General features: G+C 45.0%; 1 protein-coding gene across 1 annotated transcript in view; it reads right to left on the minus strand.

Annotated features, from left to right (window-relative positions):
• Window positions 1-3,209: 3,209 nt before the first annotated feature.
• Window positions 3,210-17,166, minus strand: part of slc27a4 (solute carrier family 27 member 4) — a 28,020-nt gene continuing 14,063 nt past the window's right edge. The window contains exons 9-13 of the mRNA XM_062553863.1: window positions 16,543-16,669; window positions 13,858-13,995; window positions 11,357-11,521; window positions 8,239-8,385; window positions 3,210-7,857 (exon numbers count right to left, since the gene is read on the minus strand). Of these exons, the coding sequence (XP_062409847.1) occupies window positions 7,700-7,857; window positions 8,239-8,385; window positions 11,357-11,521; window positions 13,858-13,995; window positions 16,543-16,669 (735 nt within the window). The 3' untranslated portion in view covers window positions 3,210-7,699. The remainder of the gene's footprint in view (window positions 7,858-8,238; window positions 8,386-11,356; window positions 11,522-13,857; window positions 13,996-16,542; window positions 16,670-17,166) is intronic.

The following is a 17,166-nucleotide window of genomic DNA, read 5'->3' on the forward strand; positions in this document are numbered from 1 at the left end:
ATGTTGGGTAAATTGGGCCAACCACAGCTGATTCCAGTCTCAGTGGCAGGGGTTATTTCTCTCTATTACATTGACACTTACACAGTATAAAGAGGAGGTGATGTTTTTGGAAGCAGAAACAGAAAAAGACAAATACTGTAATGTCTGGACGAGGAAGAGTTAGAGTAAGGGAGAAGAGCAGGCCCAGTGAGAGATGCAGTGAGAGGTGCAGGAGCACTGAGAGGAGCAGGTGCAGAAATTAGACACAGTAATATTGTGCTTTTTTTGTTCACCCCCTTTTTATCTGGGCTTTTTGCTGTTGTTTTTTGTTCAGAATGCTCTTGTGTTTCATGGATATTTTGTTCACTGCAATCCTGTAAAACTTTTTCTGTTCTATCATAGTCTACTGTAAACAGTATTTATACTGCACCTCCTGTAGGCCTAGTGAACAGTAAAAAAAAAAAAAGATTTGCTTTTTACTGGAATGCATTTGAATGTATTACATCTGGACATACAGATCCCAACCAAGACATTTTGTGTAAAAATGCTGGATTGCATGTTTTGCATGCAAATACCTGTAAAACTGAAACATAAAAGTCTATGCCATTTTTGTAATGTCAACAGTAGCCAGTATTTTGAAACCTAGTGTACTCTGATTGACTGCATATATCTTGTGAAGTGAAAACAAGCTTCATTCTTTGACAAAATAACTTCATTTTGAGTCAGGTTTCCAGTGTTTTGGTAAAGTTAGTGTGTGCAGAGAAATGACGAGTTAGTGTATATGTAACAAAATGTGGTGTAACAACATGGAATGTGCTTTTGAGAGGAAAATGATCCATTTGGCCAATTGTGTTTTGTAGGTGAGAGTCTGTGTTTAGAGTTTTGAAAATGTGTCAAATGAATGGACAAACGCTTGTTAGCGATTGAAAAAAACTGTAAAGGCTCTAGCCCCAAGCTGTGGTTGTACACTACCAGTCAAACGGTTTAGAATAGCCAATTTTTTTTCAGATTTTAATTGAAATGTAGGCAGTTCAAATCCAATAGTTTGAAATGGTACAAATGTAACTGCTGAACTGGCAGAGGTTTAAAAAAGCCAAGTTATACAAAACTGAAAAATCTTTGTACATTTCAGAAGTATGAGTTCAGTGGGCTACAGAAAGCCATTGCTAAGAAAAAAGAGGATTGTCTGAGCCATGAACACTGCCATTGGACTAAACAATACTGGATGAACGTGTTATGGACTGATGGGTAAAAATGTGGTTCATCACACTGGATCTTTGTACATTGTAGAGTATAAATGGACGGCTCATCAGTGTGTGACATTAACTGTTGAACATGGAGGAGGGAGTGAGATGGTCTGGGGCTGTTTTGGGTCGGCTGGATCCAGGGTCGGTGACTTGTACAGAGTGATATTCACCCTGAACCAAAAAGGCTAGTTCTACCACAGTATTCTGCAGCGCCATGGTTACCACAACATTCTGCAGCACCATAGTTACCACAGCATTCTGTAGGGCCTTGCAGTACCCTCTGGTATGCGCCTAGCTGGTCAGGGGCTCATATACTAAGCAAGTTAATGACCCAAGTCCAAGCTATGCCAGAACTACCTTAGGAAAAAAGGACAAGATGGCAAGATTTAGTATCATACACCAAACTACTTTACAGAAACAGAAACAGATATGAGAAGAAACCAAGGATATGTAGGCTACTGTAGGGACATGGGTAGTGTAGTGCTTAAGGAGCTGGGGTAGTATGTAGTAGCCTGAACGTTGTGGGTTCAATTCCCGGCTTCCACCATTGTGCCCTTGAGCAAGGCACTAAACCCCAATTGCTCTGGGGACAGTATAGTCCCTTGTAATACAGTTGACATAGGCTTACATGTAAGTCACTTAGCACAAAAGTGTCTGCTAAATGTAATGTAATTTCCTGAAAGTGAGAACCACTAGAAATCCAGTACAATACAATCCAATCCAATACAACATCACAGGAAACCCAAAATAGACCTAAAAAATGGAAGTCTCTGCTAGTGTTTATTAAAACAATCAATGTTCAGTGCTGGTACCAGTTTTATATTTGATGAACACAAAAAAATATTATCCAACACTGTTGGGTCCTGAGAAAAAAAACCTTGGTAGAGCGCTACAAGTGTTCCTTGAAAAGACTGGTGCTCTTGGAAAGGTACAAAACATGAACATCAAAAGGAAAAAATCCAGGTCCAAGCACAGAAGTTTAAAAAAAAAAAATCCAAAAACTGGGCTATAAGCATTAAAAAAAACACCAACGTGTATCGGCCCTACAGCCTTCATCAGGGGGTTCATCACTGTGGGGTCCTATTGGCAGGGGTTATATACAGTACAGTAAGCCACTGGGCGGGTGAAGGAGCAGTGGGTGGAGCTGTTGTAGTCTTTGCATTCATGTGCAGTATGTGCAGACAAAAGCCTGGGATCTTGTGTTTTTTAGTAAAGCATTTTGGTTGAAAAAGTTGCTATTTAAATAAGACACACATATTGTCTGCCTGAGGCAACAAACCTACCTAACCAATTAAACTAGGCCTATATGTTGCTAAAAATTTAATAATTTCAAGGAACTTCCTTAAAAGGTGCACTTTATGCACAACTTTAAGCAGTTCACAGCTGTAGAAAAATGCAATGAGTTTAGTAGGGGCGGCAGGCCACAGCCACGGGGAAGGTCACGTCCCTTAGTAAAGCCTGTGGACTCATATGACACACTGAACACACACACACACACACAATGATGTAATCACTGAAACAACCACGACGACCAAAAATGTATATATCTTTTTTATTAATATTGATTCTCAGATGCCTTTTTTAAACTTCCAGAGCATGATTTACAGCTATCGTTTGCTTTCTTTTTTTTTTCTTAGTTTTTTTTACATTTGTCAACAAGAGGACCTCAGCGTGACTCAGCACACCTCAAACACCTCCCCTACACACACAGCAACAGCACTGTCTACAGCCTGGAGATACACTTGAGAGAGATACTCACTCTCTTTCTCTCGCTCACACACACACACACACACACACACACACACACTCATGCACGCACTCACACACGCACACGTGCTTTCCTTCAATTCCTCTCACTCTTTCGATCTTTTCAGTTCCACCACTGTTGCATTAAGTTGTTCCTGAGTACCGAAACAAAAACAGAGGGGGGTTGACGCAGCGATGCGAACTGCAGACCAATACAGTGGGGGCTACGATGGGGGGGGGGGGGGGGGGGGGGGACAGAGGGGAGGAGCGACTCACGAGACACCTCGGACAAGAGAGAACACAGGAATGTCAAAACTGACCCATGACGAGGTCTCCGTGTTTGAAATGGCCATCAGCTGGAGTACACACACACACAGGTGGTTGTGTTTGTTTGTTTACACTGTAAGGACAACTGGGAGAGCTCACTGAGTGCTTGCTGCCATATTGTTGGTCGCCATGACAACTCACGAGAATGAGGACATGAGGACAAGCTAAATATATATAGATATATATATATTGCAATAAGTGGACCACTGACAAAACAACATTGTCTTTGCACAGTACATGTGATGCGTGGCTGTGTCAAGTAAATGTCAAATTAAGCTAGCAAAACATATATTCAAAACACAAAGGCGCAGGCCTATACTGTGACTGCAGTGCATTAAAAAAAACACAAGCATATTTCAAATGCTCTTCATGATACTGAAGAAAATGAAATGCACTGATACTCTGAACAACCCGCCTGGTCAAAACCGCAAAGTAAAGAAACATGGGGAGAGAAAAAAAGGGTGTCAGGGAAATATGGAAAGTTGAAATGCAGCTGCAGTACGCAGCGATGATGCACAGCACCACCGTGAGGCTGGAATGGTGAACTGCAAGGTGCTCTCTCCTACTCCTGTGTGGGGATCCACAAAATAGGCTGCAGCGACATACACAGACACGGCATGAAAACACTACTGAGGAGGTCTGTGTGTACACAGACACACACGCTCATACACACAGATACACACACACACGCACTGGTTTCATGTCAGCAGCACAGTAGGAAGCTCACAGGCTAGGATGTTGGACAACTGGCCACACCATTTAATTTCGGCGTGAGATAAACAGACGTCGGACTGACATTACAACAAGGGAGAGCATAGCCCTTCTGCCATAGATGGCCGTTGGTTTCAACATAATACGCCAAAGAGCAGTAGCTCTACTGATGTGCCTGAATTTTGGAGTGTGTAAGGACAATGGGAGAAGAACCCTCTAGAGCTCTCTGGAAGGTTCTAGAACTCTGAAGCTACAGAGAGGATCCTGCCTGTCACTGCTACCACTGTGGCCTTTATCCACACTCTTTCCAGCGGTCAGTGTATGCACATGTATACTGTATGTGTGTGTATGTGTGTGTGTGGGTGTATGCATGTACATGGCCACTACAATGAGTGAGTGTGTTTGTGTGTATGAGTGAATATGTGTGAGATGGAACTAATCAGAACCTCAGCAAGAGGAGTCTGTTGCTATCATGGGACTGATCATCACACACACACACACACACACACACGAGATGGATCAAAAGGACCCATTCAACACAAGTCAAGGGAGCAGGGCTTGCTAATGGATATGGGGATGCAGCGTGAGCCGTCGTCATGGGGACGGCCGTCCTCCCACCCCGCCCGTTAAAGCTCAACTTCATCCACACCCGCAGCTGTGACGAGTGCAACAAAATCACAATCAAAAACCAAAATCACATACAGATTAAATGGATCCATACATAAATTCCACACACACACACATTATAATTTAAAATTACAAAAACAAAAACAAAAAAAACAAACAAAGGAAATCTGAATAAAAACATGAAAAAAGAAGAAAAACAAAATCAGTGTGGATACAAGAGATAGCACAAATGTGTCACTGGACTGCTCTCTCCCCTTTTTAAAGCCGACTCCGCAAGTCTTCCAAGTGGAGCCCTTTCTTGTACCCCCCCACCCCAGTCTAATCAGTCCCCTAACCCATTAATAGACAAGCCCTTTTAAAACTGCGGTTTGCCTGCGTGTTCAATCGTTTTAATTAATAATTTAATAATTACTTTTGTTACTATTATCTTTTTTTTTTTTTTGCTGTGGCACTTCCCTTTCTGCTATGCAGGATGAGGAGGTGAAACACGGAGATATTACTTATTGTGAGGCTCGAGATGACGAAGCGCTTGTGTCCTACATGCCCTCATGTGAAACACCTACACACACACACACACATTCATGATTTAAAAACCAAACACAAAAAAAGAAGAAGAGAAAAGAAAGAAGAGCGCTCACACATAAGCAATTTGAGAAAGTGTGAGAACAGCCACCGGGGGGCGCTAGAAGCTTCACTTCCCGGAGTCCAAAGACTTGATTGATATTTGGCTCAAGAAAAACAAAACCTTCCTAGTGCTTTGGAGGATGCTTATGGTAGCTTTTGGGACATATATAATAAAACATATACGTGAGACATGACAAAAAGATAAAAGGTGTTACTTTGGAGTGATCGGAGATCAGGCGGAATGGAGCAAAGGAACAGGAAGAAGTGGCGGCACGATGGAATCACTCAGGATGCAAAACAGAGGTGCCGGAATACTGGACTGGGTTGGAATGAGCGAGAGAGAGAAAGAGAAAGAGAGAGAGGTAGGGAGGGAGGGTGGAGTGCAGAGAGTGTGTTGAAACATGGGATGAGGGGGCAGAGGGATGAAATGATGGAGTGATGGATGACAGAACAAGAGGGATGCCGGACGTGCAAAGAGCGACACACACAAACACACACACACAGGTCAGGGGTTTCTGGAAAGAGAGGGAGGGATGAAGAGAGAATGAGAGAAGGTGAGAGGGCGTGATGGTGCAGGTACCCTGTGAGGTCTTCACAACACTCACAGTAAGGCACGGAACCCTGCTTGTGTTGATCATTCATGACGGCTGATTTAAAGTACAGAGAAGCAAGACCAGATTGAACTGAATGAATGAACAAATGAACAACCAAAGGAACACACATACACACACACACACACACACACACACACACACACACACACACACACACACACACACACACACACACACACACACACAAAACACTTATGATGGATGCACTTTTTTCCCTTTGTCCCCATTCACATCGCTTTTTGCTCCATCCCTCGTTTTTCTCATCCCTTCTTTTCTCTTCATCCCTTCTTTTCTCTCCGTCCCTCCATCCCTCCTCTCTCTCTCCTTCAGAAAGGTTGAACACGTGATGCGTCTCCTCCATGGAGCTCCTCGCTCTTTAGCACCAGAATATTGCACTCATCCTCACCATCCTCACCATCCTCCTCCTCCTCATCATCATCGTCCTCATCGTCGTCTCCATGACAGCACAGAGCTGGAGGCGGAGGTTCAGGTGTATATCCGCCATAGGTGTCCTCCTCCAATATAGATTTTTTTCTGTCCAATTGCAAAGGAAACGTGTCCGGCAGGACGAGACCAGCCCTTCGAGCTCAACCTACACAACGCCAACGGCGTGAAGCTGCCAGGAAGTGCCCTTTCACAAGACCCATTAGGAATAGTGACACTGCCCTCTACTGGTGGAGGAGTAGGCTTAGCACAGTCGTACAGAGCACACAACCCAAGTGCAATGATAAAAAAAAAAATACACTTAAATAATAATAATAAAATGACCATAGTACAAGAATCAAAAGACATTAATGATACAACAATCATGTCTTTAAATATGAATCAAGACTACACTACAACTTAAATATTTTTGGTGCGATGCAGGTCCTTTAAATAAATAGTGTTGATTGTGTGTCACCTCACGGCTAACTGCCTAAGTAGCATCGAACACTGTAACCGCACGTGGCCCAGATCCGGCCCACGTCTGTTTCAGAGTCGGCTGCCAACAGATCTACGGGGCAGTTAGCCATGCGGCGGCTCTTATTGCACACAAACCCTCTATGGTTTTTGTCATTTGTAGCACATACTCCTTCGTTAGCGACATGCATTAGGGGACCCGTTAGCGAGCCTAGCCGAGCCTAGCCTAGCCTAGCTTAATGAGAGAGGTCAATCTGTCTCACTGGTTGTGAGATGGTGGCAGTAGGGGACAGAGCCAGACTGGAGTCTGATGGGAGATGTTGTGCAGGTTGAGCTGAAGGGACTGGTGGGTTGGCGTCCAACACCACACACACGTTCACACACACGCACACACACACACACACACACAGGCATGAAACACACACGTGTGCTTCAGTCATTTTCAGTCCCATTCGATTTCCATGAAGTCCTTTGTGTGTTCAGTCATTGTTTGTTGATTTCTTCATATTTAGCTTTTATTTAATTTTTCTTTTTTTATTGTTGTTTTTTTTCTCCTTTTTTTTTTTAATCGCCATGATGCCAGTCAGCCCATCGCCATGCTGTCCCAGTGGGCATCCTGATTGGGCAGGGTGAAGCTGTGGGCGTGGCGGGGACGCGCCGATTGGTGGAATGGCATTCCTGGGCGTGGCTAATGAGGAGGCTGGGGGGGGGGGGGCGGGACGTGTGAGGAAGGAGAAAAGGAGACAGCTGCTCATTGGTTGAAATGTGTTCCTGTCTCCCCTCACTGTGGTCACTGAGGTAACGAGGGGCGTGGTTTGGTGTCGAGGGGGGGGTTGGAGCGTTGAGAGGTTTCAGGGCAGTGTGGGCGGGGCTTGGGCATGGGCATGAGCAGGTATTGGGCAGCGCCAGCCTGACGGACAGGCCTCAGAGTTTCTGCTTCCCAGAGATGATGCAGCGGTACAGGTCCTCGGTGATCTGCACGTACGCCCCCCGGCTGGAGTCCAGGAAGTACAGTCTGTCCGACACCTCGGCGGGGTTGAAGCCCTCGCGACGCATCTCCGTCTTCTGAAACTTGAAGGTTCCTGAGGGACAGATGGACAGAAGTGTGTGAGAAGCTGAGAGGTGGCCAGAGAAATGCATAGGTCTGTGTGTGTGCGTGTGTGTATAGAGAAAAAGATCCACAGCTCTTGTAAAAACATTGCTCTGTGTGTGTGTGTGTGTGTGTGTGTGTGTGTGTGTGTGTGTGTGTGTGCACTGTGGATCAGGAAAATATGTGTGTGTGAGGCCGTGTGTGTGTGTGTGTGTGTGTGTGTGTCTGTTGCAGCATGTGTACGAGTTATAGAGTGTGTATAGGTGTGTCTACTGTCTAGAGTAAAAGGGTGGGTCATAAGTGTATGAGTGTAAACATGTGTGTGTGTGTGTGCATATCTGTGTGTCTGTGTGTCTGTGTGTTGGAGTCTCACCTGTCTTGTTGACCTCTGGCAGGAAGCGTAGAAAGATGGGTCGGGCGTATGGGGGCAGGGCCTTCTCCATGTCCCGCACAAACTTCTCCAGGTTGGTGTTGTGTTCCGGGTCTGCAATGGCCGCCATGCCCGCCTTACCTTCCGACCCTGCAGAGAGAGAGAGAGAGAGAGAGAGAGAGAGAGAGAGAGAGAGAGAGAGAGAGATCACCAACAGATACAGAGAAATATATGAGATCACACAAACACACACACACACACACACACACACACACACACACACACACACACACACACACACACACACACACACACACACACGAGCCCGCCCACATGCACATCTGCCTGTTCTGGACAGAACACATACCCACATTGTTCTTTTTTTTCTCCCTCTCTGAAATGTCACAGCACATTTACTACAAACCCAAATAGCCCGCAGGGTGCAGTCTGACCCTTGCTGATCTGATGAGTCAACGGGCCCAAAACACGGCCTGCATTATTCAAAAGCTGGACGCTGCCGCTCAGTGACCAGCGGGTCAATACACTCAAACACGTCCACATTGTGTGCCACGTCCAGTTCACAGTGTCTTATGGCAGAACAACAGTACAGCGTACAGCTGCAGGACACCAGGCGTGTGGAGAAGCACCACACCCTTCAACAGACACAGAGTCCACACGATGATGCACTCTATATGGGGATGGGCCATTCTGTCTGCACCCAAATTTATGTCTGAATGTGTCCGATCCATGTCCTGTTTTCCCCCCTCTAATAGCCTAATTTCCCACAACTATTAGCCACGGCTTATACTGTACATTGATTTTGCAACATTTCTTCAGCTATAAGGTAAATACACGGGGGCAGTTAATATGGTTTTGCTTCTTTTAACTGGCACAAAACACTCCCCTGCTGCTTTATACACAATGTGGCTCATACACTGGAAATTACTGCAACTGGTATAGCCATACAGAATGTTTTATTAGACTATTGTTTTTTTTTGTCTTCATCATGCAAAAATTAAAGACTTTACTCCAACAAAAAAAAAGAACCACAGCTCTTGCAAAAACATTGTGTAAGCTTAGTTTTTCATGGTAATACAACTAAATGTTACACTATAGGGCTCGGGATCATGACATGAAAACTTCGCGGGCACAGCCATATTGGCAGCCTCACTCCTTAGTTTACTATGGATTACTATGGATTTACTCCCACCTATGAGTGTGTTCCTGTTACTTAGTTTTTGCCTTCTTGGTCGTAGGTTGCTGTGTAGTGGGGTGTAACAGCGCAACCCACGATCGCAAGAGGAAAAGAATCGCTAATACTATATTTCTGCTTCTTGTCTTCCGCATCTGAATGAATGGATATTACGTTCGGTGCGCTACCAACATGGCGGCTATATTCCTAAAATGCAAGGCGTGTGCCCGAGCCCTATTATAACGCAATAGACTATTTCTGATTATCTACAGTACTCTGAGATGGTAGAGCTGAGAGCATACAGTACAATTTAACACAGAAAGGTCCAACAGCATTGATTCATGAAAGGCAAGGGTTGGATTTCCCCTGAGCATAAACAGGGCTGTATTCAAAAACAAACAAAATGGTGGAGTCAAGTTACACACTCCAGGAGATCCGGGCTCCATTTAATCTTACGATGAAACGTGTCATGATGAATAAAACACAGTTGTGTGTGTTTGTAGGACCTGAAACCACCCACCCACCCACACACCCACACACACCTTGAAAGCAGATTCATTTTGAACAATGGAAAATTCCCTTAATTAAATCTCAACCGCCACTCATGTCCAAAATAGGAAAGGTGCTGAGTCATCTCCCACCTCCCTCCTGGGAAGGTGCCGTGCTCGTTCCCAGATGGCAGGGACTCTGATAAAAGGGCCGCTGCAGCACCACACTTTCAGATGCTCAAGGAACCCAAGTGTGAATCAAATCGTGCTGTACCCATCACAATACAGAACTATGCAATCAAATCGTGCTCTACCCATCAGTATAGGTGTATTATCTTAAGACAATACTGTTGCATTTGGAGGTGGGTTTACAATGGCCACTTTTAATCTAATTAGAATCGGAATAACGGCTCAATCTGGATAAAAACAACAAACATAAACATCTAAAATTGCCAATCTGAGTAGAATTTCGATCAGAATGACAGGGGTGATGTATTCCGCTCTTATTCCAATTGAACAGGCATGTATATGGTCCAACAGAACAGCCATGTATATATTGCCTGCTACAGTTTCTCAATCAAAGGCAAAGCAACAACATTTCAAAGATCGTAGAGCGCTGTGAGCACCTGTACGGAATAGAAGTGTGTAAACAGAAGACACGCCTCTTAGTAAAAGTAAGAGTAAAAGAGCGCTGGTGCAACACAGCTTCATTCTCTTAATTCTCTTAAATAAAAAGAACTTTGTTCTTTTAAGGTGCATAATGGTGACTAACGTTTTGATGTAAGGTTACATATTCATCAGAATCCTGATGGAGACATAACCTTACAAGGACTCAAAACGTTAGTCACCGTTATGCACCTTAAAAAAAAAACAACAACAAACAAACAAACAAAAAAACCCCTATAAATGAAGAGGACATCTGTGTTGCACTGCCGGTCTTTTACACTGTCTTGTTGCACTGGATTGTTCTGCTCTGGTTTGCAGAAACGCAGAGAACGCTCTCTTTTCTACACAAAAGCTTCATTCAGAATAGTTTAACGGAACGACAAAAAACAACAACAAAAACTGTCCATGTAAACGTAGCTAGTGTGCTTATCCATCGACATTCCAGCCATGCACTGGGGCTTCATGGTACACTGAGAGACTGTGGGTGTGATAGGGGTCTGAGAGAGCTGTTGGGTTGGCTCAGGAGAGAGGAGGGTGATTCAGGCCAGGCTAGCCCAGCAGGAACACACGCTTGTCTTTGTCATATGTGTGCACATGTATGCACAATCATGCAGTGTGTGTGTGTGTACACACAAGCATATGTGTATACGTATGCCTGCATTTGTATGTCTGAGTGTGGGTGTGTGAATGTGAATGAGAAAAGAGAAGTGATGGCTGTGAAGTAAGGATAGGAGTATGTGTGTGTGTTTGTGTGTGTGTGTGTGTGTGTGTGTACCTGGTACTTCCACGCCGTACACCACCACGTCCTTCATGTCCAGCAGCCGGCTCAGGGTTCCCTCCACCTCAGTGGTGGACACGTTCTCCCCCTTCCAGCGGAACGTGTCTCCCGTCCGGTCCTTAAAGTACATGTAGCCGTACTCATCCATGATGAGAACGTCACCTGCAGGGAGGACGGAGGGATGGGGCAAAGCAGAGGGAGAGAAAGAAAGATGGACACAGAGAGGAAGAATGGGGAAAAGAGTGAATGACATGGAGGAAAGGAGAGAGAGAGAGAGAGCGTTAGAGCTGCATTATATTAAAAACAAACATCTTGTCCTGACTGCATGTGGGCGTCTGACTGGCATTGAATATTCTCTGTCGGCACAGAGTGCGTCATGTTTCTCGTTCAATATAGCAAAACAATGTGAGTGACAGAGAGAAAATAGAAAGAGGGCGCCCGATGATAGTTCTGCTAGTTAATGTGGTTCATGAAGTGATGAACATGGGGGTAGATTTCACTCAGTGGAAAGAGAGGAGAGAGGAGAAAAGAGTAGAAGGAGAGGAGAGAGAGGAGGAGAAAGAGGAGAGAAAGAGTAGAAAGAGAGGAAAGAAAGAGGAGAGAAAGAAAGGAGAGGTGAGAGAAAGAGAGGAGAGAGAGAGGAAAGAGGCGAGAAAGAGAAGATTGACAGGAGAGAAAGAGAGGAGAGAGGAAAGAAAGAGAGGAGAGAAAGAGAGGAAAGGGAAGAGAAAGAGAGTAGAGAAGAAGAGGAGAAAGAGAAGAAAGAGGAAAGAAAGAGAGGAGAGAAAGAGAGGAAAGGGAAGAGAAAGAGAGTAGAGAAGAAGAGGAGAAAGAGAAGAAAGAGAGGAGAAAGAAAGGAGAGGTGAGAGAAAGAGAGAGGAGGGAAAGAGAGGAAAGAGGAGAGAAAGAGAGGAGAGGGGAGAGAAAGAGAGGAGAGGTGAGAGAAAGAGAGGAGAGAAAAAGAGGAGAAAGAGGAGAGAAAGAAAAGAAAGAGAGGAGAGAAAGAAAGGAAAGAGGAGAGAAAGAGAGGAGAGGGGAGAGAAAGAGATTAGAGAAAAAGAAGAGAGAGGTGAGAGGAGAAAAGTGAGAGGGGATAGAGAGGCTGGGTGGGTTAGTGGGCTGAGCTTTGCCTCATCAGCTGTTCATTAATCTTAATCCTCTGTCCATTTCCTGCGCTCCCACTGACTCAAAACACTGACTAAGACGACCCCTACATTTCACTGTGTGTGTGTGTGTGTGTGTGTGTGTGTGCCCCTTAAAATGTCTGCTAACTCAAGTCATGTAAAAAATGAAAAATGTCCTGGAAAACGCTTTTGTCCACAGGGACATACAACAATAAATAATATTAAATATAACATAATAAAGTAGTCCTACAGCCTACATAAAAAGATACTACTAACAGTAATAGACTAAAAAAGACAGTCATAACAATAATAGCCATAAACATTTGCAAACTGTGACTCTGTAAGGAGAGTGAATTAGATACAGTAGTTCTAAGGTCAATCTTTTGCTATAAGTAAGAGCACCAGGTGAGTCATTCCACCAGCGAGGAATCCTAGAGGAAGAGAGGCTGGGCTTGGACCTGTGAGTGTTGCTGTTGATAGCGGGCCAACACAACAGACGCTCATTACCGGAGCCCGTTGATCTGGAGGGGACATAAAGCTGATAACAGCGTTAAGATTAGCTGAGATCCTCTAAGTGTGCTGTAGGCCAGAGTGGGGGATTCTAATGTAGTTCTGCTTACTACTACTAGGATGCTAATGGAGACGATCTAACAGAGGAGTTACATCCTCTAAGTGTGCTGTAGGCCACAGTGGGGGATTCTAATGTAGTTCTGCTTACTACTACTAGGATGCTAATGGAGACTTACTAACAGAGGAGTTACATCCTCTAAGTGTGCTGTAGGCCAGAGTGGGGGATGCTAATGAAGACTCTCTAACAGAGCAGTTCCATGTGTCTTATTGGCTGATTAGAGACCAGATGTGCCGCTGCATTATGAATCGTCAGCAATGGTCTTGCTACACAAGGAAGGAGGCCAGCTAACACTGCATTTCAATAATCCAGCCTGGAAAGATCCATAGTCTGTAGCCAAGAGGTTGGGTGGCATGTTGTGTAAGATACGTTCTAATCTAATGAACATTGCACAGTTTAAACTGTCATGTCATACACCCAAGTTACGTGCAGTTTTAGCTGGCATCAATTAAGATGAGTCAAGCTGTACACTGATATGTTGGGGAATAGCTAGATTAACTGGTAACAGCTGAAGGTATCGGTTTTTCATCCCGACTGAAATATCACTGAGGCATGCAGAAATCTGAGCAGAAAAGTCTTCTTGTGGGACAGACAGGTAAAGTTGAACATCTGCATAACAGCGATCTCTGGGGGAGTTTGGTGGTGCAAATGGTAAACACAGCGGGTCCAAGTACTGTTCCCTGAGGTACACCAGTATACACAAGTGTGTGTGTGTGCATGTGTGTGAATGGTAATGCTGGTAATACCTGATAGGTAGGCACTGTCTCCCTTCTTGAAGACGCTGTGGGCGATCTTCTTGCTGGTGGCTTGCTGGCTTACGTAACCATCAAACCGCCGCAGGGGGTCATTCTGGATGATCCGTCCCACCAACTGACCAGGCTCACCTGGAGTAACGTCAGAGGGGAGTGTGTGTGTGTGTGTGGGGGGGGGGGGGGGGAGTTATCAGGGGTAGTGAGGAGAGGAGAGAGGGAGAGGAGAGGAGAGAGAAGAAGATAATGATTAATTATAAAAAGAGAGAGGCATATGATAAGATAAGATAATCCTTTAATTGTGTTGTTCAGATTCCAGGACTGTTCTGTTTCTGCTGATGTGGGTAGATTGTGATTTTTTGTCCTGTATGGAATGCAACGATTGCTCAGGCAATACAAGTGCCTATCTGCCGAGCCAATAAAGCACTCTGAATTTTAACTTGAAAAAGAAGGGACATAAGAAACAGATAGAGAAAGACAAAAAGAGAGGAAAAGAAGGAGCAAAGGAGGGGGGAGGATAGAGAGATCAAATCAAAAACATTAAGAGGAGGTTGAAGGAAAGAATAAAGTAATGGAAAGAGAGAGGCCGGGAGGGAGGGAAAGAGAGAGGGAGAGAGAGAGGGAGAGACAGAGAAAGAGAGACAGAGAGACACAGAGATAGAGAGAGGGAGGGAGAGGGAGAGAGAGAGGGAGGGAGAGAGAAATGGATCTGGCTACGGGCCCCTCTGACTCAGCGGTCTGTCTTAAAGTGGACGCAGCAGGTCTTCAATGCTTCAATGCCAATGTCAAATGAAGGTCAGCCTAACCGCGCCACCGATATATAACGGAAGCAATTCAGGGTCATGACCTCCGAGGCTTTACATGAAGAGGCACAACAGGGCTATTCTGCAGTGCTACTACATTGCTATTTATAGGAGAGCTGTTGCTTCATTTGAGCTGTTCTTTTCTGATCCATTATTTAGTTCAACATTGGTCTTGCACACTGTAGCATAAGGCGTTGGCTGCGCACATGGGCAGTTGCTCTGGCTATACTGGAGTAGTCCATGTGTGTGTGTTTGTGTGTGTGTGCGTGTGCGTGACCAGGGCAAGACTCCCTAGCAGATACATATGGGAGAGAAAGGCAGTGTCTGTGTGTGTGTGTGTGTGTGTGTGTGTGTGTGTGTGTGTGTGTGTGTGACTGAATGAACCATGCATCCCAAAGGGAGGGAGACTGGAGTTCACTCCAGCTGGCAACTGGGTCTAGACAGATGGTGGCCTGAGTGGGCCACACAGCGCACTGGCCTGGGACGACCACGCGGAGGGGTGGAGGGAACAGGAAAGAGTTGGGAATAAATAGAGCAACATTAAAGGGATAGTTCGGATTTTAAGACACGAAGTTGTATGGGTTCCCTGTCAGCAACGTAGTGCATCAGCACTGACTTACCCCCGACAGCGTCCTGTGAGCCGAGATCCAGCCGGTTTTAGATCGTTTTTGATGCTGAAGAAAGTAGTCCGGCAAGTTTCTGGGGTCACGAAAGTAAAGTGTTTTTCTTCTCAAAACCATATGCGTTCAACAGAGTGATATATTTGCACCACAAAAACGTTGTCCAGGAAAAATTCAAACCTCGTTATCACTTACTTATTTTTCGCGATTCCTATCACTGCGCGCTACTGACAGCTGGACAACGTTTTTGTGGTGCAAATATATCACTCTGTTGAACGCATATGGTTTTGAGAAGAAAAACACTTTACTTTCGTGACCCCAGAACTTGCTGAAGAAAATAGTCCGGCATCAAAAACGATCAAAAACCGGCTGGATCTCGGCTCACAGGACGCTGTCGGGGGTAAGTCAGTGCTGATGCACTACGTTGCTGACAGGGAACCCATACAACTTCGTGTCTTAAAATCCGAACTATCCCTTTAAGGGGCTACATGATTCGTGGTGCCTCAAAATGTGTGGGTGTGTGGACAGGAGTGTAAATGGACTTGCCGAGTCGCCCCACCTAACAGCAAGGATGTGAACAGGAGTACTGAACAGTGTGTGTGTGTGTGTGTGTGTGTGTGTGAGTGCGTGTGTGTGTGTAAACAGGAGTAAAGTACTAAACATTGCTCAGATAAAACAGGCCACGACTATTTCAGTGACTGAAGGGTCAGGCCAAAACCGAGGCAGAGTAGCGTTGGGTGTGGCCAGAGTGCAGGTGGGGTAAAAGGCAGTCTTCTACTGCCCTCCTCTGTGTGGGTGTACAGAGGGTGAGACAGGTAGACAGAGACACAGACAGACAGACAGACAGACAGACAAACATGGACATGCAATGCCACCGAGTGTGGGGTATAATTACGGATGGAAGGATAGAGAACGAATGAGATAGAAACAGAGAGAGAGAGAGAGAGAGAGAGAGTGTATATATCCTTTTATGTATTCATAATTGTATCTATCTTTTCTTTAATGGCCTCATTATGGGTTACTGTATGTTACTATCAACAATAGCAACACTGTTTCCATACAGTCATGCTAATAAAGCAACTTTAAATTGAATTGAATGCATTTAATTGAATTTGGGGGGAGGGAGAGAGAGAGAGAGAGAGAGAGAGAGAGAGAGAGAGAGAGAGAGAGAGAGAGAGAGAGAAGAGAGAGAAGAGAGAGAGAGGGAGAGGATGAGAGTGTGTGTGAGAGCAAAAGAGCTGTGTGTGTGAGAGACTGACCAGGCCCACAGGGGATACACACTCCGTCCGGTCCTCTGATGAGCTCCATGGTCTCCTCGTCCACCTTCACCAGGCGGATCGGGTAGATGTAGGGCAGGATGCGGCTGTTAAAGCCACAGGCACCTGTCTGCTCAGGACACACACACACGCACGCACACACACACACACACACACACACACACACACACACATTAATACAATATGCAATGCAAACACACACAATATTCAAAAGCATGTCCATGTGTGAACAGAAGTAGATTCCCAACTCAGCTCTACGTAGTCCAAGCCTAAGAGAAAGGAAGTGGCCATGTGTGTGTAGTGCGTGTTGAAAATGTGTGTAAAGGGCTCGTGGTATGTGTTGGAAATGTGTTGTTTGGAAACATCAAGAGTTACATTAAGGAGACATGGACGCTCCTTAGAGTATGTGTAATACTGATGGTGACCCCTCTAAAGTAGAGCATTTAGGGGTGGTGGTAGTGTAGCAGTTAAGGAGCTGGGCTAGACAATGTAATCCCTTGCAATGTAGCTAACATATGTTAGTCACTTTGGATGAAAAAGTGTCTGCTTAATGTAATGTAAATGTAAATTAAGACAGTAGGTGTATGTGTGTTTATGTTCGTTTGT

Source organism: Sardina pilchardus, chromosome 14, assembly GCF_963854185.1.
Source record: "Sardina pilchardus chromosome 14, fSarPil1.1, whole genome shotgun sequence".
NCBI classification, from domain to species: Eukaryota; Metazoa; Chordata; class Actinopteri; order Clupeiformes; family Clupeidae; genus Sardina; species Sardina pilchardus.